The 27,831-nt window shown below is 35.7% G+C and overlaps 1 protein-coding gene across 8 annotated transcripts in view; it reads right to left on the reverse strand.

Annotated features, from left to right (window-relative positions):
• The window catches only part of EXOC6 (exocyst complex component 6), a 227,817-nt gene that overhangs the window by 61,018 nt on the left and 138,968 nt on the right, over positions 1 to 27,831 (reverse strand). For 4 of the 8 annotated variants that reach the window (XM_064374113.1, XM_064374115.1, XM_012454784.2 and 1 more), the window contains 3 exons: positions 21,683 to 21,862; positions 10,370 to 10,399; positions 1,465 to 1,606 (listed from right to left, as the gene is read on the reverse strand). In XM_064374113.1, coding sequence (XP_064230183.1) covers positions 1,465 to 1,606; positions 10,370 to 10,399; positions 21,683 to 21,862 — 352 coding nt within the window. The remainder of the gene's footprint in view (positions 1 to 1,464; positions 1,607 to 10,369; positions 10,400 to 21,682; positions 21,863 to 27,831) is intronic. The other 4 variants (XM_012454790.2, XM_012454789.2, XM_064374116.1 and 1 more) reach the window with 2 other exon arrangements.

Consider the following 27,831-nt stretch of genomic DNA (forward strand, 5'->3'; position numbering starts at 1 on the left):
CCTGGTCAACATAGCAGAAGACCGTCTCTTACTAAAAATACAAAAATTAGCTGGGCGTGGTGGCATGCACCTGTAGTTCCAGCTACTTGGGAGGCTGAGGCACAAGAATTGCTTGAATCCGGAAGGCAGAGGTTACAGTGAGCTGAGACTGTGCCTGCACTCCAGCCTGGGTAACAGAGTGAGACTCTGTCTCAAAAACATAAAACATACATACATACATACATACATACATATTTTTCAAATGATAGCTTTACTTTGAGAAAGAAATGTAATAAAGGTTTTCTAACTGGAGAAAATAAAAACTGCTTTCTAGGAAAGGAAAATCTTTCTCTTCCCTAGGGAAAAACCATTTTTCTTTTGCTCTCTAAATAAACGTTTCTTTTGTTTAATAAATGGGTAGGTTTTTAGAAACTTTGGAGAGTGTGTGTGTGCACGTGTGTGTGTGTGTGTGTGCACACAGGCGCACAACAGATAACTGATCTTGTCCAAAGAGCCTAGCTAATTATTTTCTATAATATTAATGATGTTTTTCCTAATACAATGCCTTATACACAGTGGGCACACAAATATTTGATATCTGTTGAAAAAAACGAGTCATTTCTGCTTCAGTTACAAACTGCTGACATTTAATTTTTTAATTTCTTTCACAAAGAATACATTATTGCAAATTTTTCCCCAGACAAATATTTTATAATCCTTCCTATGCCCCACTGATTTTCAATTCATCAGCTGTGGTGCCTGTAAAGAATTGTCAACCAGGGATTTTCACTGTAAAATCAGTGTACCACTTATTTGAAAGCACTGCTTGAAAATTGCTCATATATACTCATGTCTTGTACTTAAAGAATTATAATTTGAGGATTGATAAAACCCATATCCAAAAAGCACACATAACAAGGCTAAAAACCAAATAGCATATCCATTTGAAGCTGACTGACTAATGTCAACATTAGATTACAGAGTCTGCTAACCTTGTTAGCTAAACAAAATGAAGTAAAAAATGATGAAAACACTAAAGCTTGAGAAATCTATGGAAAAGAGAAACAAAATTCAGAAGTTTCATTTGGAAAGCAAGGTCCTAAGGTTATTCTTCTAGCAAGTATCTAAAAAGTTACTTACAGGGCAGGTAAGAATGACAGAATCATTTCATTCATTTATGACAAACATTAGGAAAGTCCTAGAACAAGGCAAGAATGACCAATGAAGGAATAATGGGGAAAATGAATCATCTTTTTAAATATCCCAACCTAGAATGCCACTTCAGTGCCTCTCTCTAGAGGCCCTAAATGTGAAGCAGAAATATTTTTATCTTCCTGAAAGGAAGTTAGCCGTACTCCTAAGATTGCTAAAAGTTTAGCTGAACCAGGCCTTCTTCCTTCTTTCTGAACTACCCTGCTGAATACAACTTTTTTCATAAGTATAGATTCCTAGTAATGCATGAGAATAAACCAATATAGTACTTACATTCACACTGTATGACATCTAAGTTAAACTGCTGAACAGCTCCCATGCTTATTTGTTTTAACTCACTGTCCAGTAGCATCTGCATTAAGGATGTTGACAGATGCTGGCAGGCTGACATGCAAGCTGTCTGGGCAACTTTCCCCTGTTTAAAACAATCAAACCAAAAGTCAAACAAATAAACAAACATAGAAATACATCATAAAGGATCAGAAAAACCATACACCTGGCATTTTTTTTGTTGCTTTTGCTTGGTACAATAGTGATTACTGGTCTTCCTGTTTCTGTATTCTGAGTGGTTATGCCTTTATATCATAGGAATTAACATTAAGATTCTTAGTTTACTTGGCTTTCTCAGGATATAAATATCATTAAAGCTCTAATTGCACTAAGGAAAATTAAAATATCAGTTAAAAACTATTATTTCAGATCTCTTGAAATACTGTAAGCCCTTTAAAAATGCATATTAAAATATGACATTTATGACATTAAGTCATACTGACAGAACATTTTATCCATATAATGCTCCTTAAGCTCTCCTTTACATAATTAACCAAGTCAGAATAAAGGAAGTTAGCAGTATAATTTGCTACTATTACTATTTAAACTACAGCTAAAATTCAAAATATACTTTGAATCATAAGACCTTACTTCTAATCCTAACATTAGTCTATATCATTGCTTCTCACTGGCAGGAAAAAAAAGGTTTGCCTACCAATATGACTTCAAGGTTATCTACAGATGTGCATTTAGCTTTAGAAATTCAGTTTTTAAATCACCTGGTAAGTTGGAAGTATGTAGTTAAATGCCTGTGGTTTTCTTTCAGTATAATATACATCATTAAAAATATTTCCTACTAAAATAATCTCCTAACACTCTATATGAACTTTCACTGATAGCCTAAATTGAACTGTTTTCTTTAAAAAAAAATGACCTCTTTAAATGTTTAGCCTCTACATTACACAGCTGACTCACAAAACTACATCACTTTTAGTATAAATTATTTTTTTAAACAGGCTTTGCATTTCAACTAGAAGTTTAAAATATTATAAGAACTCTTTTAGGTAAAGTTCTCCCACGTAATACTGCTCCTAGGATGGCTACCTCCAATTGACAACTATGTGAATTGGTGACGGATTGACTACAATGATAGGATTCAAAGATCTATGAATATAGTTAGAAATAATTACTTTTGGAAGACATGACATGTTTTGCCTCATTTGCATTAACAAATATTTACCCAGTGATATTTGATAATTATATTTGTTTCCTACTTATCTCAAAGGCCAGAAAGCTATAAAATCATGACAAAAAAATCTCCCAAACAGAAATGTTACAATATATTAGTACAAAAACATCTTACATAGGGTTGATTTGTTAGAAAGGTAATAAAGAACATTAAGTACATGTTTAAGATGTTTATTGCAACATTTGTTCTTCAAATCACACATCAAAAGTCAGACTAGAAACAACTTTTTGAATGAGTTTTTAGCATTTAGACACTATGCACAGTGAAAAACTGTATATCTGAAATGGAATGTCAATTTCTCAGTCAAAAACTTTAGAGATAAAAGCCGATGCAAACAATATATTTGACAGATACTGATGAACTGCCAAAAAGGAATGTAACAAACAATGCAAAACCCAGCATGCTTCAAGATCCCCCAAACCCAAGAGGAATTAGTCTGGAAGACATGCAGCTCCATTCCCCAAGCAGAATAATATCAATAAGAATGAGAAGTGGGGAAGCAGAGAAAGGAGAAATCAATGGCATGTCATTTAATTACAAATGTAATAGGCTTCAGAATACTTAATGGAAATGTCATTTTGACCTAATGGAACAACTAGTGCATTTTAGTTTAATGTGCTTCTCCATCACATCAGCTCCATGTCCTATACATGCTGCCACTATCATGTACTAACTGCAAAAGCTGATTAATGAATTGCCAGAAAATTACTATTAAATTCATTTCAAAAGCAAACACACTGTACAACATAAGTGGTATTGCCTTATGGAAACCTTTAAAATTTAACATGGGTTCAGGTGCTACAAATGATTAGACAGCAATAGCACTGGAGCTGAAAACAAGAGTAGACACAGACTATTCCACAAACCTGGTGGAAATAAGTCATGAAAACACACACACACACACACACACATACATACACACACACACACATGAATTTAGCTCTTTATTTAAATACCATATGTAATACTAAAATCCTAACATTGAATTTTGTTTGATTAGGCATATTAAATACAGGCTTATTGTTCTCAAAGATAGAAGATTAAAATATTTATATAATATTTCATAAATCTTCAGATGAAATAAATAGCTCAAAATTTAAGTTCATAAAATCAAAGGTTCACGCTCTTTAAAATTTTTTAAAGTTATATTCCATAAGATTATACATTTTTAAAATGTCTACTTTGTAACCACAAAATGTATACAGCTATTCTTAAAACTTCATCTACTACATATTTTTAGATAGAAAATTTTAATATTCCAAAAATTTACATACCCAAAAATATATTTGATAATTTATTTCTAATGTCTAGCCATTGGCACACTGGTATAATCTTCTGAACACTATTATTATTATTATTGATGCCTTTAATAATATATCATTTTCAAGAATAATAGTCTGAGTACTTTTACAATTATCTTTTAAAAACTAGCCCTTTTCATTAGAGATGCTCTAGTTTTTAACATTGTAACAAAAAAAGCCAAAATAAGTGAAGTGACTGAGAAAACACAGCACATTTAATAAATTTCAAGCATCTCAACACTTCTCCTGCCCTCATCTGAAAAATTAACTGCAACTATTACCAACATTTTCCTTCTCTTAACAAAGTTCAGTAAGTAAAAACACCTGCTAAGCTTTTAAAGGTAACTACTTTTTTTACCCTGCTCTAACATTTTGCTGAAAAACAACTTGCAAAGAGAGAAAACCCTTAGACAAACTTCTTATATTTCAAAGGAACTTGTAAAAGAGAATCTGCTGACATATTAGATCCTTTTTGCATTACCGAAAAGCTTTTCTTCTAAGAACAATTGTGGTAAAGAGACATTTGGCTCCTAGGAAATTCCCAAAGGGTCAACCATATGCATCCTTCCATGGCACCTTCACAGTGCTGCTTTCTAGATTCATGTCTCAAAAACAGCTTTCATCATTTACTTGTGTGTCAGTCAATATGATTTATGGACTGCATTCAACAAAGTCAAAGCATATAGAATGAGAAATATGACTACAATCTGCTAATTTGTTTTGTATTGAGCCACTTAAGAGTCAAAGACCTGATGTCAGACTGAGACCAGCAACACAATTAACCAGCCGGTGACAGATTCATCCATCCTCCCTGCCAGGCTGTGCCAATCAAAGACAGCATGAGGCAACGTTTGGTGAAATCAGTAAGAAAACTCATTCTCTAAGTAACCTATGTGAGACCTTGATTGACACTTTTTGAATTTAGTTTGTGGAACACAGCCACTCTTTACCCAATAGTCCCTCACTGCAAGCTGTGAAATAAGGCTTTTAATGCCAATCACAGTAACAATAAACCCACAAACCACCAACCCTCAGTTTAAAAGGAATTAAGAAAACACATCTGTTTGTATGTCAAGACAAATTTCCAAAATAATTTACTATCATAGATTAGGCTAAAGATACTGTTTCCTGTGAAATATCATAAAATAATAAGGTAAAAACACAACATAGTTTATTAGATTATGGCTCGAAACTGGTTGTTTTCAAAGTAACGTTTTCATAGATCTACTCTAATATAATTGTAAGAGAAATGTACAACACTTAAAAACTAATTTGGCCCATTTAAATCTTCATTTGAAGTTTTCATTTCTGTCTCACCATTTTCTTATTTCAAAAATCTATTTTAAAAAGTTTGTTTCAACAGTAATTATTTGAAAGCACTTTCCGATGCTGCTTTCATTCTCTCAAGTACATTTAATGTTAAAATGTGCTCGTGAAATCACATTCTTTCCGAACTGGTCTACTCTTCCTTAATGATCCCAGGAGAGCCCACTTTTCTTTACTTATATTCCCACAAAAGGTTAACTTTGTACAATAAACTACTTTTTTACTTAAGTAAAAAGAAATATACATACTCAAATATATTGTGCATCATATTATTCTTTACATTGATAAAAGGTTTTGTTTAAAAATGCTAACTCTTGTCAGACAAAGAAAAACGGGAAATTGAAATAAAATCATGGTCAATTGGAATATTAAACCTAACACTGATGAGTGACTTTATTAGTTCTGATTCTGCATGGCTTTTTAAAGTTATCTAAATTAAAGCAGTAAAATATTGTCATTTTATACAAACTCTATCATAATTTGCTACATAAATTTCAGTTATGAGACTATGAAATAGTCTTTTTCAGAGGCAAAAGAAGGGAAGTATTTTAATGAATTGGTCAGTCTCCTAAAGAGCTACAATTTATAGTATTAAAAAATACACATACTGAAAGAATGAGGTATTTCATCAGATGGAAAGACTAAAATTAGAAATTTAAAAGTTAATTAAAATATTTAAAAAGAGGTATAGTTGAAAACCAGGTATTTTAAATCAAGAAATCTGTTTTTCTTACTTCTATTTTATATAAGAACCACTAATCTAGAGTTTTACTATATGAAACATCTTGCTCAAATGTAAATGCTGTTATGAAATCAGGAGAAAGATACCTAAAACATTAGTATAGAATATGAAAATTTCCCCAAGATGATTTCACAAATGCACAAGAATTTCTCTACCTATAAGATCAGTTTTAATTCATTTTCTGGCTGAACACTGTAAAGAACACTGAAATGTCTGATTCCCAATAATATAGTATAGATAAGTTATAAAGGTTTAAATATCAAGATGAATTCCCTTAGTAAGTTTAAATAACATTACTACTACCTTGAAGACAAATTTTTGAAATTATGCTCTAAAATTCATAGATCAAAATATGTTCATTTTATCACCCCCAACATTCCCCCAAATACCTCTTATACTCTACATTCCTCTTATACTCTCTAACTACTTCCATCTCTAACTACTTCCAGCCCTGAAAGAATGAATTGGGAGACATCAGTTAACCACAATCCCACAGTCAACTATAAATTCCCATTCTCCCCTCTCAGGCTGTTTTTCCAACAATGACCAATCTTAAGTGTATGAGATAGTAACAGAAATGCCTACTCTTAAGACACACACACACACACACATACACAGAGAGAGAGAGAGAGAGAGAGAGAGAGAGAGAGAGAGAGAGAGAGAGAGAGAGACAGAGAGAGCGCACGCATGATCACTTAAAGTTGAAAAAATGTTAAAAATGTTTTCCTGAACTGGGAAAATTTCAGGACTGCATAATATATGGAATATTTTTATTTCCCTCAAAACTTCCCCCATCCCAATCATAGAGCTCATCAAACTTTGGCAGTCTTTTTTGTTTTTTAAACAATCTTTTGAGCATGGCCTTAGAAGGCCTGTAGTTATCCACATTTTTAGCTTTCTACAAGTATCACTGCTTCTGCCATGGCAATCTCATGATATTGCCAAACTCACCCTAACTTTAATAGGCAGAAAGAGAATGCAAGGACCAGCAGAGCAATAAAAGTCCAGAGAGGTCAAGGTTTTGAAGAAATGCTTCTGCTTCCAGGTTACTGGATATATTAGAATTTAACAGGAGTAAAATAGTAGATGTTGCATATACTTTTGCCCAGAGTAGCAGCAAGAAAAGTTACTTTGTGTTGTGTGGAAGCTAAATTTACTTGATAAAAGCAAATTGCTACTATCTCATACAAAAAAAAAAAAAAAAAAAAAAAGCAAATTGGGCAGCTAGGCATATATTTAAATAGTGAAGTGATAAAACATTAAAGCCCTGTAACTCTTCTCACTAAGAAAAGCAAGAGAAATTAAAGACGAGCTTGAATTTTTCCCATAGTGACTCTAAGTAGTACAGACAAGACACAAAATTAAGAATAAAAAGCTGAAGCAGGCTGGGCTCAGTGACTCACACCTGTAATCCCAGCACTTTGGGAGGCTGAGACGGGTGGATCACAAGGTCAAGAGATCAAGACTATCCTGGCCAACATGGTGAAATCCCGTCTCTACTAAAAATACAAAAATTAGCTGCGCACGGTGGTGCATGCCTGTAGTCTCAGCTACTCAGGAGGCTGAGGCAGGAAAATCACTTGAACCAGGGAGTCAGAGGTTGCAGTGAGCCAAGATCACATCACTGCATTCCAGCCTGACAACAGAGGGACAGAGGGAGACACCGTCTCAAAAAAAAAAAAAAAAGTTGCCAAAATCAAGCCAGGCACAGTGGCTCACGCCTGTAATCCCAGCACTTTGGGAGGCTGAGGTGGGCGGATCACCTGAGGTCAGGAGTTTGAGACCAGCCCCACCAACATGGTAAAACCCCAACTCTACTAAAAATACAAAAATTAGCCGGGCGTGGGGGTGGGCATCTGTAATCCCAGATACTTGGGAGGCTGAGGCAGGAGAATCACTTGAACCCAGGAGAGAGGTTGCAGTGAGCCAAGATTGCACCACTGCACTCCAGCCTGGGCAACAAGAGAGAGACTCTGTCTCAAGAAAAAGAAAGAAATTGCCAGAATCACTGACAGGTTAGACAACAGAGGTAGTTTACATGTAATTATTAATTAGTAAACTGGACAAATGTCATTCAAGCCAACTGGCTCCCTCTTAATACATGTAGGTGGCAGATTATTATTAACAGCCATACACAGACAGCACAAAGTAGGCCTTTATCACTGATGAATTTAGGTTTCAATTTTTGATAATGACTCTCAGAGTCTAGTACAAGTAGAACTTCATTTACTGAGGCACACATCTGAAAAATATGTTCTTTTACACTGTTGGTGGGAGCGTAAATTAGTTCAACCATTGTGGAAGACAGTGTGGCGATTCCTCAAGGACCTAGAAACAGAAATTCCATTTGACCCAGCAATCCCATTACTGGGTATATATCCAAAGGATTATAAATCATTCTATTCTAAGGACAAATGTACACTGTTTACAACAGCAGAGACTTGGAACCAACCCAAATGCCCATCGATGATAGACTGGACAGGGAAAATGTGGCACATATACACCATGGAATACTATGCAGCCATAAAAAAAGATGAGTTCGTGTCCTTTGTAGGGACATGGATGAACCTAGAAACCATCATTCTCAGCAAACTGACACAAGAACAGAAAATCACCACATGTTCTCACTCATAGGCGGGTATTGAACAATAAGAACACATGGACACAGGGAGAGGAGCAGCACACACTGAGGTCTGTGGGGGGCGGGACTAGGGGAGGGACAGTAGAGGGTAGGGAGTTGGGGAGGGATAACATGGGGAGAAATGCCAGATATAGGTGATGGGGATTGAGGAGGCAGCAAACCACATTGCCATGTATGTACCTATGCGACAATCCTGCATGTTCTTTACATGTACCCCAGAACCTAAAATGCAATTATACACACACACACACACACACACACACGTGTGTAAATTACAAAAAATAAATAAAAAATAAAAACATGTTCTGTGAAATGGGTTTAAGTTGGAGGAAAATAACTCAGAGACTGAGTGCAGTCAAAGTCTCAACCTCCCTGGGGTTGGGGGAGGGAGAGCACTGGGATAAAGAGCTAATGCATGCTGGGATTAATACCTAGGTGATGGGTTGATAGGGGCAATAAACCACCATGGCACATGTTTATCTATGTAACAAACCTGCACATCCTGCACATGTACCCTGGAACTTAAAATTAAAGGAAAACACACAAAAACAAAGACTCAACATTCCTAACTCAACGTGTCTTTGCTTTCTTCTGTTAGTTAACATAAATAGTCTCCAGAGTCAATTGCATTTTATAGCATTTTCTGAAAGTAATTATACGGCATAGCAGTATTCTCAAATCTGGGGATTTTTTCAAAGTTTTGATGTATACTCATCCCGAATGATAAGGGTTTACTGAACAAGTAATGTTCACTAGGCCAAGCCTTAGATTTTGGGAATGCAGTAAATACTATTTCTAGTTGATAGAATAACTGTGATGGGATTTTAAAAGAGTAAAAGGAATTTCAGTAACAGGAATAAGAACAGAAAGGAGAGGATATATGTTAGGAACATTCACATTTCAAATGCTAGATAAGATTTTGCTTTTCCCTAAGAAGAATTTTCAATATTTATACATTCAAAGAATACTTGCTAGTTATTCTGTCAAGGGCTCACAAGTAAAGGTGAAAAAGAAAAACAAATATGGAAAAAAACACAAAATATGATAAAGCCATCAAAAAGGTTAAGCGCTAAGGCAATTCAGAAGAGCAATACTGGGCTGGGGTGAGAAAGAAATACCTGCACTGGGTCATGAATCACACTGGGTCATACACTGGGTTACATTTCTACAAGAACAGTTTGGGATCAGGTTGTAGAGAAAAAGCATTCAGGAAAAGCACAAACCACCTTTGATACAAGTAACAATAACAACTAATATTTTTCGAGTATTTTTTATATGCCAAGCACTTTTCTAAACATTTTAGGTATACTATTTCACTCAACCTCACAAAAATCTGTGGGGTATATGTTGCCATAGACCTCATTTTACAGATGAGGAAAGACCACAGAGAAGTTTCCAAATGCATCTTAATATTAAGATGCATTTGAGGTGAGTCCAGTGCTTTCACAATCTAATCCCAAAGAATCTTGATTGCTTCACAAACAACTAATATTACCTTCAAATTTAGGTTTCCACAGAACTAAAAATACATCAAGGATGCTGCCAAAGTAATCAGCCTTTAATTTAAATACCTAAGCAGAGAAAAATAAGCCTGCAGGAAGTTCATTATTTTCTAATTTACATGCTAGCTTTAGTTTATTTCTACTTACCGACATGGCTGCGTGATCATTGTTGTTAGTCTGAGAAGGAAGTCAGCAAGGCAATCAAATAAAAAAGGAAAATGTATTCTAATAACAGCAGAATCAGTGTTTAAAGTAGCAAAAGGAAATATACTCTAAAACAAGCAAGTTCATTCTGTGTGTGCTGCTAATTTAGTGGCATTCATTTATCACATAAACGTGACCATAATTTTTTATTTTAAAAATTTATGCATAAAAAAGAAAGAAAGAAAATTTATGCATGAGTTTTTACATCCACGTTAATCAGACAAATCCTCCTCCAAACTTTTGTCTCTCTCATCAAGTTGTCTAGTCAGAATTAAAATACCAAGAGCTTTAGCAGTTATCTCTACTGAATAAGCAAATTTAGAACACATCAGTTCTTTGACAAGGTTCTGTGCTATAAAGCAGTGATTCTCAAACATTAAGCAAAAAATTCAGCTTGTTAAGCTTCAGAAATTTTAGTTCAGTTAGGTCTAGGGCCAAGCACTAGAATCTAAATATTTAACAAGAAGCTCTTCCCATAGATGATTTTAATACAGAAAGAAATGCAAGTTTCTTCACAAATGACAAAATTATAGAGAATATATGATTCTGAAGATGTTTAGGGTAAGTCTGCATCGTCACATTATCTGCTAAAATAGCTTAAATAAATTACTCAAGGAAAGATGGCATACTAAATTACTTTACAGCTAATTATTTAAATGTTTTGTCTCCCCTAAGGAGTGAGTAGCAAGCCAAAGTAAAAACTAAGTCACTCGTCTCAATTTAAATACATATATGCTCCTGCTGTAGTTCTGTACTAATTATAAAGTACTGGTTTGTTCCTCAAAAATATTAAGGATTAATTAAACATTAATTTTGTAAAATAATAATAATTAATTAACATATCCTTAAAGTACTATTTAATTTTTTTAATTACCTAGTTTACTTTTCAAATTTTAAAAATAAAATATATGGTATTTAAGTACTTTTTTTTAGAAGAAGATATTTACTCAGACACATGGATTTAACTTTATTATATTAATTCAATGAAACTCAGAATTTATGTATTAGTGGAAGTTGAACTTCAGTATCGCCTAGACTGAAGGTCCCCCGCTGCCCTATTCACCAAATACCCAATGAGTAAAGAAGAAACCACAAGCAGAAATGGAGGAAGCAGATACTCACTAGCCAGGCTGGCCAACCTAATTAACCCTAGAAAGTAGTGGGACAGCAGTTGTGTTAGCCAAAGAACTCTTCTGGAAGACTGGACTAGACCCTAGATAAATACGAACTTTTTTCTAGATTAACTTCAATTTTGTTTGCATTAGTAAAATTATCCCACCATCATAGTTATTTTATTCAACTACATTTTCCATAATCTTTCCAAGTGTATACAAAGATGTCTTAGGAGATATAAAGGCCACAAAGTCAAGATGAAATTCAGATAAAATTTAGTAACCTAGTCAAAGTCAGTTAACAATATTCAACATATAACTACCATGTATGTCATAGGATGTGATAATGAAAGTATCATAGTTCACAATATATCATTTTTATATAAATTAGATTCAATAAATCAGATCAACATTATTCAATGCCATTGTAAATTTTTAAAAATTAACATTCAAATAAGAAAACAATTTTGAGGATATATATATATACACACACACACACACACATAACCATAAATATATGGTTATGTTTTCATTTGATAGGAAAACACATAAATGTATTCAAAGCTGCATATGCCATAATTTAAAAGCTGTTTTTTCAATTCTTTCTGTCACATAAAATAAAGGGTTATTAAAGCCACTCTTGTACTGTTGACTATTAGCTTTTTCCTTTGTAGTTTTCAATCACATAAAAGGCCATCTGAATCCATATACTTAGAAAAAAGTGTGAACCAAAAAATAAAAGGTAGAAAAGTACAGAGCTCAAAGAGGACATGAGGTGTCAGAATAAATAAATCCACATTTGGACAGAAACTTTACATCTGTCTGAAAAAATCATGCTTAGAAACATGTAATGTTATACACAGGGACTTTAGAGATGATCTAATCCAATCATTTTACTTCTAGGAGAAGAAAGCAAGTCGTTCAGAAGTTAATGTGTCTGCTTCCCATCCATCCTGAGATACAAGTAAAATAAAAATTATGGAATTGCAAAAAAGAATAAAATGTTTTTAACAGCAAAAAAATGAAAGTGTATGTGGGAATTCATCAAGGAGTGCTTTCTGCAAGACAGAAAGCAGATGAAACAGAGAAAAGAAAACCACTGCCCATTATATGCTAACAGAGAAGTTGTACATTAGAGCTGGGAGCCAGCTGTGCATTAGAAGTCCAGAGTTGTAGGTATGAAAGAGGACAATGAGAAACAGGATGGAAAACAGGGAAAATAACTGAAGATTTCTGAAACAGTTATACCAATGATTTCCCACCCAGAGGGGCAGAGAGCCAGAGAGCACAGGTAATTTCCCTAATGAAAGAATATTTTGGGGAGAGCTGGGGCCCCTGGTGTAGGAAGAAGTAAAGGGGAGGATAGGAGAGCAGAGAGGGATGGGGCAAAAGGAAGAAGAGGGAGAAGGTGGTAACATGTTCTTATGATGTTTCTTAAAATTCAATTTTTTTTTTTTTTTTTTGAGACAGGGTTTGGCTCTGTTGCCCAAGCTGGAGTGCAGTGATACAATCATGGCTCACTGCAGCCTAGATTTCCTGGGCTCAAGCAATCCTCCCACCTTCGTCTCCCAAGCAGCTAGGACTACAGATGTGCACCACCACACCTGGCTGACTTTTTGTATTTTTTGTAGAGAAAGGGTTTCACCATGTTGCTCAGGCTGCAGAATTCAAATTTTGAAACAGACACTAAAACCTGGATGCCAGAAGACAATGGAGAAATGCAACAAAAGTCATCAGAGAAAAAGTTCATCAACCTATAATTATATAACCAGCCAAACTATCAATCAAGCATGAAGACAGAAGAAGTTTTCTAACATACAAGGACTTAAATAGTATACTTCCCTTTTGTGGGAAAGTTACTGAAGTTCTGAAGAAGTTTTGTGGGAATTCCACAAAACCAACTGGTAAAGTATTTAAACAACAACAACAACAAAAAAAAGAAGCATGGGATCTAAGAAACAGTTCCTAACACAGGAGAGCAAAGAAGGAAAGTCCCAGGACAATAGCTATGCCCCAATTCTAGACAGCAACTGGTACAGGTTACGGACAAAGACCTCTTAAAGAGATGCTTCCTGGAAAGAAGACATTTTCACACAACTGAAGTAAAGGAAAGTAGAACACTTAATATGACTAAGGTACAATACTCACTTATCAAAAAGGAAAAAAATTACATTTTAAATATTAAGCCAATGCAAATGTGTATAATTTCATTAAATAATGCAATCTAATTTAAAAAAATCTATTTGACCATGATGCTAGAATTATTCTCCTTCAAATGCCCAGAACTTGGATACTGGAACCAAAAATGAAAGGAAAACAAAAATCCAAGCATACTATGCTTTGTGTAAAGGGAACAATACTAACATAATCATAACAAACATCAGAACTGTTTACTGGTGTTTAGCTTGGAAAGCCAGCCTAAGGGAAAGGATAGATTTGATTGTGGCTGTCAAACAGAATGTAAATACTAACAACCCGAATAAAGATAAAAATAATAGTATTGCTATCAGAAGAGAATAGATGGAAGAACTGATGGAGCAAAGGAGAGGGAAGTTAACTCCTTTATTTTAAATAGAAGGGAATTAAGATACTGATTAAAGTAGAAAGGACCAGAAGTCCATTATCATTATTTTCTATAAAGAAATAGGCTGGGTGCAGTGACTTGTGCCTGTAATCCTCTCACTTTGAAAGGCCAATGCATGTGGATCACTTGAGGCCAGGAGTTCAAGACCAGCCTGGACAACACGGCAAAATCCCATCTCTACTAAAAATAAAAAAATTAGCAGGGCATGGTGGTGCATGCCTGTAATTCCAGCTACTCTGGAAGCTAGGACACAAAAATAATTTGGAGGGAGGAGGTTGCAGTGAGCCAAGATCCCTCAGGCCAATGCACTACATACAGCCTGGGCAACAGAGTAAATGCTGTCTCAAAAAAATAAAGAAGAAGAAGAAAAAGAAATAGAAGAAATTTAAAAATGTAAAATCAATAGTTTAAAAAAGGGGAAAGAGAGGTTGCTATGTGTACTTTTATATTAATAGGATCACTAGATATTCTATTTTTTTATTAAGATAACCACCAGAAGAAATAAATCCAAATGGTGAAAAATGGCAGTCTGGAAGACTGGGAATGGAGGTGGGGAAAGGAAGAGGAGAGGTGCTATTTTCCATTCCAGACTCTTCTGGACTACTTATCACGCTATTTACGTGTATTAATCTGAATGAAAGCAAGTTAAAATAGAACAACCTTTATTTTTAGCTGTATGAAATGAAGTAGACATTGGCACATTAATCCAGAGGTTAATGTATCTGCTTTCAAAATGGTGGTTAACTGGAAGAATCAGGCCTAAAACCCAAATCTCAAAATTTCAAAATCGTGTTGAATTCTCAGAAAAAAATTATTAAGGAGAGAATGATTTTATATCCAAATAATGTATCTTTATTTCTTCTTGAACATATATTTGTTTCTCAATTAAAGGAAGAGTATTATGTTTTAAAATAATTAATGGAAACTAAAAACGCAAATAGGTAGTGACATCAGATACATTTAGTGGGAAAAGAGACTGTGGCTCTAAAAAAAAGAATTTACAAAGGATACTAAATTGGCACATCAGTAAAACACTATAGCCCAAAGCAAACAATTAAACCAAGGGAAAAAATTCTTCAAAGCAAATACCTGAAAAGACATTTACCTTAAAAGGGACAGATGGAGAAGCAGATACTAAATTTTAAAATCAAGTAACACTTGTACATTTTCCCATCTTGAAAGTAGTTTCTACTATAACATTTTCAATCTTATTATCGAGCATATACTGTTCTTGATTTCTTGAATTAATAAAAATAAACAATTTTTCTTTGACAGCATGATTTTAAAAGTCATGCTTTACTTAGTGGTGTGCTAGTAAATGTGTAACAATGATTCTCTGGGGAAAAAGCCTTAATTTGTATCTTATTTTTTTAAATGGTCTAACCACTCCTACATGGCTACCAATGTGAGGCCACTGAATGCACAGCTGGAAAGAAGTGTGTGCAATTGGCTCTTGAAATATACATTTCCCATCATGATCTTGAGGCCATTTACTATTGGTAGGAAGGCATTTCTAATCTTAGAGTAAAAGATATTCAGAGGAATACTCCTGTTAATAGATGTTCTTTTAATGGATAGCTTTTTAGGCGTCTAATCTCTGATGTGAGATATGCCTGTAACAAGATAGTGATTTTCTTGAAAAAATACCCAAATTACCAAGTAATCAGAGAACCATATGCCAACGGTAAATTGATATTATTACAAAAGATCATGCCTATTTTTTAAATTGTCCATCATACCACTTCCATTAGTGCAGAAAATCAAAAGTTAAGCATATTTGAAAGCAAAGGAAAAGATATCTTTCTGGGAATAAATGTTTTGATATTTAAAATTCAAATAAGAACCAGAATTTACCTACTAATTTAATAATCTATAGTAGTAGCAAAATTAAGCAAAGAAGATTACATTATAGTTAAAGACAAAACAATGGAGAGTTCCTAGAAAGGAAGAAATATGAACAAATTGATCATTCCAGATCTTCTATTTACTTCTACCATAAAAGGTAACTATTGTTAGTATAAATATTTGGATAAATTGGGTACGTTTAGTGAAAAACACATGTGAGGAACTTTTTAAAACTCATTATCATTTACATGTCTCCTCTATTGACTGTAAATCGATAAGCAACCTTCATGAAAATGAGTATGTGATTAACATTAATAAAGGAAGAAAATGTTACATGTTATTTCCAGAAACAGACCAGTGCTGGTGGTTAGGCATTAAGTTCACAGTAAAACATTACTGAGTTCCATTTGGCAGTCATGAAGAATAACAAGAAATGTTCAAGCTGCTCAACAACTTATTCTACTTATATTCATGCCAGTGGTGAATAATGTTTAATGTTTTTTAAAATTCTTCCGGTTTAAATTTTCTGGCTAATATAAAATCTTGCTTAAAAAGCAAAGCTTGTTTATAAATTCACCTTAGAACAGTGTCATAAATGCACAGAAAAAGAGAACCTGAAGAATACTTTGCCAAAATGTTAACAGTGATGATTTTTTTTTTTTTTTGAGACAAAGTCTTGCTCTGTCGCCCAGGCTGGAGTGCAATGGCACAATCTCAGTTCACTGCAACCTCCGCCTCCCAGCTTCAAGCCATTCTCCTGCCTCAGCCTCCCAAGTAACTGGGAGTACAGGTGATGATCTTTTAACAAGATAAAGGTAATGTTTCTCTTCTTCTCTATACTTGGCTATATTTTCTAATTGTCAGGAAAAAAATTATTAGAAATAAGGGTAACTTACACATTTTAAATACTGAAAATTGCTGATTCCCAAGGGTACTAATTTAGAGATAACGTTATACTTATATATTAATCAGACCTCACTGGCATTAGCTAGTATCTGACTGTTAGCAAATGTAAGCACTGAAACTCAAGTTATAATAATGACTTAAACAAATATGCCTTACAATAAATGCCTTTCACAATTAATAAAGAACATTTTCAAATGGCTATGTAACACAAAGGCATTAAGACCAAAAATTAATATCAAGTTTAAAACACAGGCATAAATACAACAAAAAAAAGTGAAAAAACTTCATTATACAATGAAACTAATACTATAAAGGGTTTTAAAACTGTAACAAGGGAAGAAGGGAGAAGGGAGAATAAAAGACCAAACTAACATATGAACAATACCCACTTTCTGCCAAGTACCCTGCCAGACAACTTTTCTACATACTATTTTCATTCATCTTATGATAGTCCTACGGAAAAAAAAAAAAAAGCATTACACTCATTTTGCAGAAGGGATGAGGCTCAGAGATTAAGCAACTTGCCAGGATCCCATAGCTAGTAAATTACAAATCTAAAATTCAAATATAAAGTATTTCTAACTCTACAGCCCACCCTATCCTATGCACATCCTCACTTAAGCACTCAGGCCTCTAGGAACGATAAAAGACAAACATTTCTTAAGGGAATCTGCCTTTTTATTATTCAAATAGAATAATACAATTTATTGTTCAAATAGAATAATACAATTTATTATTCAATTAGAATTAAAAGGCAAATTCCTTTGAGGAAAATAATATATTGAGCAGGGAAACTTAACATTTTGGGTAATAGAAAAATATTCATGATTTCTATCAATACTATCTAGCTTGCTGTTAATTCCTATAGCCAGAAGAGAGCCCACCTTCTCAGCCAGAGCACAGAAAAATGCAGATGAATAGGTATTTTAATCTGGAGGCAAGGAAGCTCTTAACTTTTCCATCCTCTGCATAGGATTCCACTGGTAAACACTTAAGAGACACAGGTGAGGGGAATTTTTTTCTTTGAGACAGGGTCTCCCTTTGTTGTCCAGGCTGGAGTGCAGTGGCATGATCTTGCCTCACTGGAGCCTCTGCCTCTTGGACTCAAGCAATCCTCCTGCCTTAACCTCCCAATAGGCTATTTTTTAAATTTTTCATAGAGACAAGGTTTACTATACTGTCCAGTCTGTTCTCCAACTCGTGGGCTCAAGTGATCCTCCTGCTTCAGCCTCCCAAGTGTTGGGATTACAGGTGTGAGCCACCATGGCCAGCAAGGGAAGTAATCAATTCTCTCACTCATCTAACCTTGGACATAAGAGGTATTTAAAGCGAATGTTATTACGGTTATTGAGGTTTTTCAAATCCTCTAGGTTTCCACGGCTATCACAATCTGCAAAATTCTTTCCCTAGGCTCCATCAAAACCATCATGATCTATTAATTTGTACAGTTCTCATATCCTGTGGGCAGAGAACAAAATTTCATTGGATAGATCATAACTTTTCTGGAACAAACGGAACTTTTCACTGGGCGATGGTGGTCAGCAATTGCACATCATGACAATCTTTGACTAAGAAAACATTCTGATTAGCTGGGCATGATGGTCTGCACCTGTAGTCCCAGCTACTTGGGAGGCTGAAGCAGGAGAATCGCTTGAACCTCAAGGTGGAGGTTGCAGTTAGCCAAGGTTGTGCCACTGCACTCCAGCCTGGGTGACAGAGCAAGATTTCGCCAAAAGGAAAGAAAGACACAGTGAGAGAGAAAAGAAAGAAAAGATTATTTTTGTAACAACAGCAGGGGATTGACAGAAACAAAATACTCAGTGAAGCTAATGATGGAACTTTTAAGCTAAAAGTGTTCAATCTTAGGTAACTTTCAGGGTTGGGGGTGAGAGAGTCACCTCTATCCCAGAAAAGCTCCAAATTTTTGCATTATTGGCCAATATTTGCACACTTGAAAGAGAGGCCCTTAGTTTCTCAGCTTCCACTGACACTAACGGACTCCATTGTTCCTGAACACTACCAAAACCAAAGACAGGGCATGGGAGCCCAAACCAGAAGCACTACTTAACTCATGTCTATAAGTAGGATGGCATGTTCTGCTTAAGCAGACTGATTTGGGGTTAAATGTGATAAGCTTCTTCTGAAGCTTCTTTGAGGGTTGAAGAGGCCCAGAATTGGCCTTTTACTCTATTTGGGTCCAAGAATAACCTGAAACCAAGAAATCATTTTCAACTGAAAACATTTAAATAAAAATGGTAGCTTAACGTAATGCCATACTTCATCTAGAAAAATAATAGATTTAATGCCTCTGCCTTTTCTTGTTGCTTAAAAAAATCTAGTTGAATACGATATACAATTTCAGGATCTTAGAAAACTAATACACAAAGCCATAATATAACCACTCTATTGACTCCAAAATTTACCAGAGTCAATGATTTACTACTTTTGCTTGAAAATTATGCTTTTAGTTCATCCTTGAATAACAATATACTGTTGTTGGGACCATTTCTCTCTCTCTTTTTTTTTTTTTTTGAGATAAGGTCTCACTCTGTCACCCATGCTGGAGCACAGTAGCATGATTACAGCTCAATGGAGCCTCCACCCTCCCGCGCTCAAGCCATCCTCCTACCTCAGTCTCCCACGTAGCCAAGATGAAAGGCACATGCCATCATGTCCAGTTAATTTTTGTAGAGACTGGGTTTCACCATGTTGCCCAGGCTAGTCTCGAACTCCTCGGCTCAAGTGGTCCTCCCACCTTGGCCTCCTGCACTACTGGGATTACAGGTGTAAGCCAACGCACCCAGCCCACTTTTCTTTTTTCTTAGGTGTAAACTATTATTTTCTTTTTATATGGTTATGCCTTGTATTTATTGTTGAACTTACTGGCCTACATTATATAAAAATTTATTTTCTTTATAGAAAAAAATCAATGTTAGATGACATAAAAATCCAAAATGGCATATGAAGACTCAGCTAAAGCCATACAAAATGTCATAAAAGGCCAGGCACAGTGGCTCACGCCTGTAATCCCAGCACTTCGGGAGGCTGTGGCAGGTGGATCACGGGAGGTCAGGAGTTCAAGACCAGCCTGGCCAACATGGTGAAACCCCATCTCTACTAAAATACAAAAATTATCTGGGTATGGCGGCACACACCTGTAATCCCAGCTACTCGAGAGGCTGAGGCAGGAGAATCGCTTGAAGCCGGGAGGTGGAGGATGCAGTGAGCCTAAATCACATCATTGCACTCCAGCCTGGGTAACAAGAGCAAGACTTCATTTCAAAATAAATAAACAAATAAAATGTTATAATAGATAGAAGATTGATCTAGTTAGACCAGGAGTCTATTTCTCTCAAAGTCACCAGAGTATGTCTTACAAAAAAGCAGGATTTCCTCTAGGATGTCAGCCTAGAAGGTGATCTTGGAAGGTGAGATATTTACCGCAAACATTTCTAACATATAATCTCTCTTAATCCTAATTCCATTTAATTACAAAATTCCTACCCATCACGTCAAAGCAAATACATGACACAGATATTAAAATATAAAACATGTGGGTGTGTCTGAAAGCATGTGCATGGGTTTGTTCTTGAAGACTGCTTTTGGCTGGAAGCATGGAGATTTATACTGATAAGGTGAATCCAAATTAATTTAACAATTATTTAGTATAAACTATATAAAAAAGCATTTTTATAGAAATTAGTTGATAGAAAAATTAAATATATTTATAGATTTCCTTTTTCAGTTCAAAGACAGAAGCTGGGAATACAGTATCACCCCTGGGTAAGCTTCTGAAGTTCTCTGGCCCAGATCCATGATAACAATCGCTTTAAGATAGTCTTCCATTAATTTTTTTATTTAAGCAACACCTTCCCTCAACTTTTCTAATCGGTTCGTTGATGGGGAAAGAGTAAAGGATGAAGAAAAGTGCCTTTTTTTCCCCATTCCAAACAGGGAGAGGGTGGCTAGAGGCAGCTGTGTAGGTTCCAGATTAACCCATTTATGCTTAGCATTCCATTACTGTAACGCTAAGATTGTGGGAGTTACTTATATCCTACTGTTCAAGGTTACCTCCAAGGTCTGATTTTTCACACAAAACATTTGCAACCTCCAGCATAAATGGGTTAAACATTTTATTCTTGTGTTCAACTATATCTTAAGATAAAAGGTTAATAAAATGTCTTCTGATATTTTTTGTATAAAATAACTGCATTCATGTTTTAACAGTTTTTTTTTTAATTTCTGGATATACCTAATAAGAGTATGTTCATCCCACTTTTAGTCTTTGCAGTCCTCATCTGAAGAATCCAGTATTTCAGCTTCTTTATACCCAAATGTCCTTGCTATATTTTTTTTAAAAATGTTTCATCAACCAACTGTCCAAAATGAGATGCACTATGACCACATGCCAGGATAGAACAATGCTCCTGTTTTACTTTTACTCTCTTGCCTCAAAAATAGCCAGTAATTTATTGGTCCTTTCTAACTGGAAAAGCCATTAATGATGTTGACTTCTATGAAAATTATTTTTATTAGAGATTATTTATATTTAAGTCTATATTGTCAGTTTCAGGGTTTTGCCTTGGTTTTGGTGCAAAGAGAGTTATAGTTATTTTGGTTAAAAACAAAATAAATCAAAATGTCAAACAATTTGGCTAAGTTATATTTCCTTACAAATGGATTTATAATAATGGAAAAGGAAACATGCACTCTAGGAAGGTGGTTTAAACAAGTAAACATCAAACTAAATTCTCAAATATACTTTAGTAAGCAAACATAAAACAATTTTTTGAAAATTTCTATACTTACAGGCAAATGGGTAAACACTTGAAAGATGCTTCTCAAAAAATTAATAAGGTCCATTAAATAACCACTAGCTCTTCCATCTGGTTCAGACATTGTCCAGTCATAATCAGCAAGCTGAACAAATTCATCAATTTTTTGATTCAGTTTGGTGTATATTTCTCCTTCTGCTGCATGTCGAGCATCCTGACATGGGACAAAATAACAATAAAACATAAGAAACAGATAATAAAACAAGTGTTCTTAACATTCTAGATTTTATTTTACATTTTCCTTAGGTTTAATATTTTAGTCATTTATTCGAAGTCCAGGAAAACTGTTGGGTTTTGTTTTGTTTTTCTGGCAGTACTCTATTTATTTGACTGGATATCACATCTTTTCTATCACCCTTTTTTGTCTTTATGTGATAGAATACTTTATGAGATATTAATTCCTGACTTGTTCTCACCACTCTAAGAGGACCCTAGAAGAAACAGAAGTAAAAAAACAGAAGTTGCCAAGAACACAGACCACCTCTAACCCCTGATTCACCGACAGCAATTAAGTTGGACTATCACAGGAAAAATGGAATATCTCTCAGTGCTTTGAGTTTAAGAAGGAGTGGAGGCAGAAGAGAAAGACTGCGATAGTTCATTTCTCTGAGGAGAAAGAAACAATAGGAGTGATGTCAACAAAACTAGCGGAGGGAGGATCTCCAAACATGTTCTCATCCATAAAATAAAACTATCAAAAACTGTCAAAATCAACTTTTTCAGAACTCTGAAAATTAGCTCAAAACTTACAGAAATACAGGCATCATTTATTCAAGAAAAACAGCTGAATATTGGTAGGAAAATGAGCTTTGTAGAATTTTAATGTGCACAGTACTTTTGAAAGATAACATTCGAAAACTCTGGTGGAAACCTACAACCTGCCAGGCATCAAAGAGGACAGAACACAGCTGCAGCTCCTTCAAAGCCACAATCTCAGAAAATTATCATTACTTGACCTATCTGGTGGTTTCCTGGAAGACTCCATGCCTATTTACAGGGATGTCTTTATTTGACCTGAATCAGGACTTGTCTAGTACAAAAAACCTTTTCCCCAGGGGCAGTTAGTTGTCAAAAACAGAGGCAGTAAGTTTAACATGGCAGATGGCTGAGATGGTAGGTAACAACTGGGACAAAAAACAAGTTAACCAAAGGGCTTAAAAGGAAAAATTGGGGAAAGAAATGTCCACAGATGGCTTTGAAAGGCTCTAACAGATTCCTGGGAATCTGAAAGGCCACCTAAATACATAGGTCTGTGTACATACTCAGGAAAGACCTAAGAAGGCTCTAAGCTCTCATTCATGGCTGACCCTGAAGCTCTATGTGAGAAACAATACAGGGTAGTCACAGGAGAAAAGAAAATTCCAGGCAGCAGTTTTATATGACTAGCCAAAGGAAACTGTTAAAATAGCTGCAGAAACTAAGGGCTGATAAGACCCTGAAAAACAGGGTGTAGACCATGCTGGCTGAGACTGACTAGACTTAACATGGTACTAGATTTGACCTAAGTTTCACCCAGGTCTCAGCGTACACTCATAACATACTAAATCACACACCTACCAGTGCCATGACAGTTTTAGGAACACTCATATTTGGTGTAAAAATGGGTGGCACCACAGTTTCAAAAATTTTCCACCTTTTTCCAGGAATCTTCATGAATATGTCATCCCTTGGTTAAAAAAACCCATAAAGGTAGTAGCCCCAAAACCCCTTGTGCGTGACTCTCTCTTTCTTGAGTGTACCTGCATTCCCCTTTCTTGAATGTGTACTTTTTGTTTTGCAATTAAGTCTCCATACTTTCACTATTTTCTGACTCATCCTTGAATTCCTTCTCACGACAGTGTCAAGAGTCTAGACACTGGCTGGGATTGAGGTCCCAGCAGCATTTGGGGACCTCCTCCAGCCCACCAGTATCATGTGCAAGTAGAAATTAAAAGCCAAAGCAAACTTACTAACTTCCTATCTCAGTGTTTAAAGCATACCCCAATGTGTACATAGAGCCCTTTGGCAAAGACTAGGGTACTTAAAGGTCCCAGGCTTTTAAGGAAATCTGTATCCAATCACTAGCTGACCACTAAGCTAACCAAGCAAAGACTTCAGTGGCCACATATGACAAAGAACACAGGCTTACAGATTTAGTTCAGAAAGGTCACAAAACAAACAACAAACGAAAGAAACAACAAATTCCTGGGAGAGGAGAGAACTTCCAAAGTTGCCACCTTATATTATTTTAAATGTCCAGTTATCAATAAAAAATTATAAGTTATGCAAAGAAACAAAGTATGACCCACACACAGGAAAAAAAGCAACCAATAGAAACTGTCTGTGAGGAAGCTCAGATGTTGAACTTACAGGACAAAAACTTAACAAAAGGAAACCATATCTAAAGAACTAAAGGAAAAGTATAAGAATACATCAACAAATAGAAAATATATAGAGAAACTATTAAAAATACAATAAATGAAGCCTGTAATCCCAGCACTTTGGGAGGCTGAGGCAGGTGGATTACCTGAGGTCAGGAGTTTGAGACCAGCCTGGCCAACATGGTGAAACCACATCTCTACTGAAAATTAAAACATTAGCCAGACAAGGTGGTGCATGCCTGTAATTGAGCTTCTCAAGAGGCTGAGGCAGGGGAATCACTTGAATCCAGGAGGCGGAGGTTGCAGTGAGCCAAGATGGCACCACTGCACTCCAGCCTGGCAACAGAGTGAGACTCCAACTCAAAAAAGAAATAAAAAAATTACACTAAGTGAAGTAAAAAAAATCACTAAAGGAGTTCAACAATAGATTTGAGCAGGCAGAAGAAGCAGAACACTTAATCCACAATATAAATCAACTGGACCTAACAGACATCTATTCAACACTCCACTCAACAAGAGCAGACCACTCAACAAGAGCAGACCACTCAACAAGAGCAGACCACACATTATTCTCAGGTGAATAATCAAAATGTACCATTTCCACATTTTAACGCTTCTTTGGCTCCCTCTCCAATTTTCACACTAACCACTTACTCCTCACTGCCTTGGTGGGCTGGGGAAAACCAACTATTGATAGACATCTATTTGCATGCCTGGCTTCACAGTAGGATTGAAACAAGAATTCTAAGATATTTCTTCTCTCCCCATTCGGTGGTCTAACACAAAGCTGACATAGTGAGGAGAGGCACTGAGTTCAACAGTGGCTCCCCTCAACTACAGAAAAAAGTAAAAATAAACATTATTTTAGATAAAACATATTTAAGTTAATGATATTAACTGAAACTTTAATGAAGCACTATTAAATATGATAGTAGCAAGATGAGCTCTGATTCAAAATAGTTACACAGTCATCCTTTCAGGGGAGATTGGTTCCAGGATCTCCCTCAGATACCAAAATCTGCAGATGCTGAAGTCCTTTATATAAAATGGTGTGGTATTTGCATATAATCTACACACATCCTCCTGTATACTTTAAATAATCTCTTGATTACTCAGCAATCACCTAGTACAATGTAAATGCTATGTAAATAGTTGCCACACTGTATTGTTTAGGGTATAATAACAAGAAAAAGAAGTCTGTACATGTTCAGTACAGATGCACTATCTATCTTTTTTTCCAATTATTTTTGATCCATGATAGGTTGAATCCAAGATGGGGAACCCATGGATGTAGAATGAAGGCAGGAAGTTCATGTCTGTTTACTTTCACTGATGTATCCCTAGCACCTAGAACAGTGCTTGGCACATAGTAAGCAGTAGATGAGCACATGTTAAATGAATAAAGGAAATCATCACTGTCTTGAAAAAAGTTTATAATCTAGTTGAGGATAGAAAATCTAGATAAGGATAGAAAATACAATAATCGACCAGGCACGGTGGCTCACGCTTGTAATTCCAGCACTTTGGGAGGCTACAGCAAGTGGATCACCTGAGGTCAGGAGTTCGAGACAAGCCTGGCCAATATGGTGAAACCCTGTCTCTACTAAAAATACAAAAATTAGCTGGGCATGGTGGCACACGGCTATAATCCCAGCTACTCAGGAGGCTGAGACATGAGAATCACTTGAACCCAGGAGGCAGAGATTGCAGTGAGCCAAGATCACACCACTGCACTCCAGCCTGGGAGACAGTGTGAGACTCCATCTCAAAAAATAAAATAAAATAAAGAAAATGCAATAATGAATGAATGAACATGCATAAATTAGTACTAACAACATGTAGAGTAAAAGTATACCAAATAAGAAGAGATCATGTTGGTTAGAAAGAAGGTTTCATGGAGGTAAATCTACTTGGTGATATGGAAAAATAGGAATCTAGAAGTGTTTATGTGGTTGCTGCTCCAGTTACTATTTTTGAGTTACTGACTTAAAATAACAAATATTTCATTATACTCACAGGTTCTATGGATCAAGAAACAGTGGAGGTTACTTTGTACTACAATATCTGTGACCTCAGCTGGGAATGACTTGAAGGCTGGCAATAAGACTCAATAGCTGGAGGTTAGAATCATCTGGAGGCTTCCTCACTCCTATGTCTGGCACTGGGGATGGGTAGCCTCTCCATGTTGCTTGGCTACCTCAAAGCCAAGCACTTTAGTGTTTCCTCAAAGCGCTAAAGTGGCTAAAGAGTAAATGAGTTTCTTACATAGCAGCACAGGGATCCAAGCATAAAATAAAGGCAGTAATACATTGCTCCATGCTTGGAATAAAGGCAGTAATACATTGCCTTTATGTCCTAGCCTCAGAAGTCTAAAGTCTCAAATGACTTTGACTGTAATCTCTGGGTCAAAGCTGTCACAAGTCTGCCCAGAGCAAGAGAAGAGGATATAGATCCTCACTTCTCAATGAGAAAAGTGTCCAGGAATTTGTGGCCATTTTAAAAATCAGTATTCCTGCTAATAATGAATAACGAAGAAATGGCTCATAAAGAATATGGGCTGGCACTTCCATTTACTTAATAGAAAAAAAAAACAGAAGGGGTTTGGGGAAACGGAAAGGTGTTTGATTCCTACTATTTTACCTATCTTTACATTTTAAGCAAATTAACCTAATTTCTTACCTACGAAATGAGAATCATCCCCATCTCACAGGGCTGTCTGAGTATTATACAAGCTTCTATAATTAATACAAAGTACCTAACAGTACTTGGCACCGAGAAGGGGCTAAAAATATCAGTTTTCTTACACTTACTTGTGTTGTATGCCTAGTAATGCTCAATAAATGTCTTACTAAAAGAACTGTATGGAGACTATTAGTATATCAGAATTTCAAGGCTTCCAAATTGCCCAAGCTGGCTTAACTTACTATAGTTTTTGTATATAAGGGAGAAAAAAAATGGGGATTAAACATTCACAGAATGTATTTTTTAAATGTAAAACATGGCTGGGTACAGTGGTTCATGCCTATAATCCCAGCAGTTTGAGAGGCTGAGACAGGAGGATCACTTGAGGCCAGGAGTTAAAGAACAGCCTAGGCAACATAATGAGACCCTGTCTCTACCAAAAAAATAAAAAATTTAGCTGGGCATGGTGGCTTGTGCCTATAGTCCTAGCTACTCAGGAGGCTGAGGTGGGAAGATAACTTGAGCCCGGGAGTTTGAGACTGCAGTGAGCTATGATTGCACCACTGCACTCCAGCCTGGGTGACAGAGACCTTGTCTGTATTAAAAAAAAAAAAAAAAAGGTAAAACACTAATCAGCGGAAAGGGGTTTCATATTTAATATGTATAATTCATGGCAGTAACACATACTTCTTTTTAACTTCCTTAACATTACAGGCAAATGCTTATGACATATAAAATTATAACACACCTTAATGATATCACTTGTAAGTCAATTTTCTCAAAGCAATATAAAAATATTTACCATTTTGCATTTTGCTCCAGTGTTTGTAATCAGTTCCCTTGTTCCTGTCTCACTACATTTATTGAATCTAACCAGATGAATATAGGTCACTACACAACTGAAGACAGGCAGCAATTCCAGAAGGCAGCTGTATAAGAGAAAGAACCCTAAACCTCAGAACTATGTACAATCATCTCATACTCAACCTGCTTTCCTTCTATCACTGGGCAAAGAAAATTGAGAGTCTGATTGCTCCTATCTTTTGCTGCATTTTCTATCTGCACTCAGACCACTATTTAT

Source organism: Aotus nancymaae, unplaced genomic scaffold, assembly GCF_030222135.1.
Source record: "Aotus nancymaae isolate 86718 unplaced genomic scaffold, 86718_ANA_hifiasm-v0.15.2.pri h1tg000010l, whole genome shotgun sequence".
In the NCBI taxonomy this organism is placed as follows: domain Eukaryota; kingdom Metazoa; phylum Chordata; class Mammalia; order Primates; family Aotidae; genus Aotus; species Aotus nancymaae.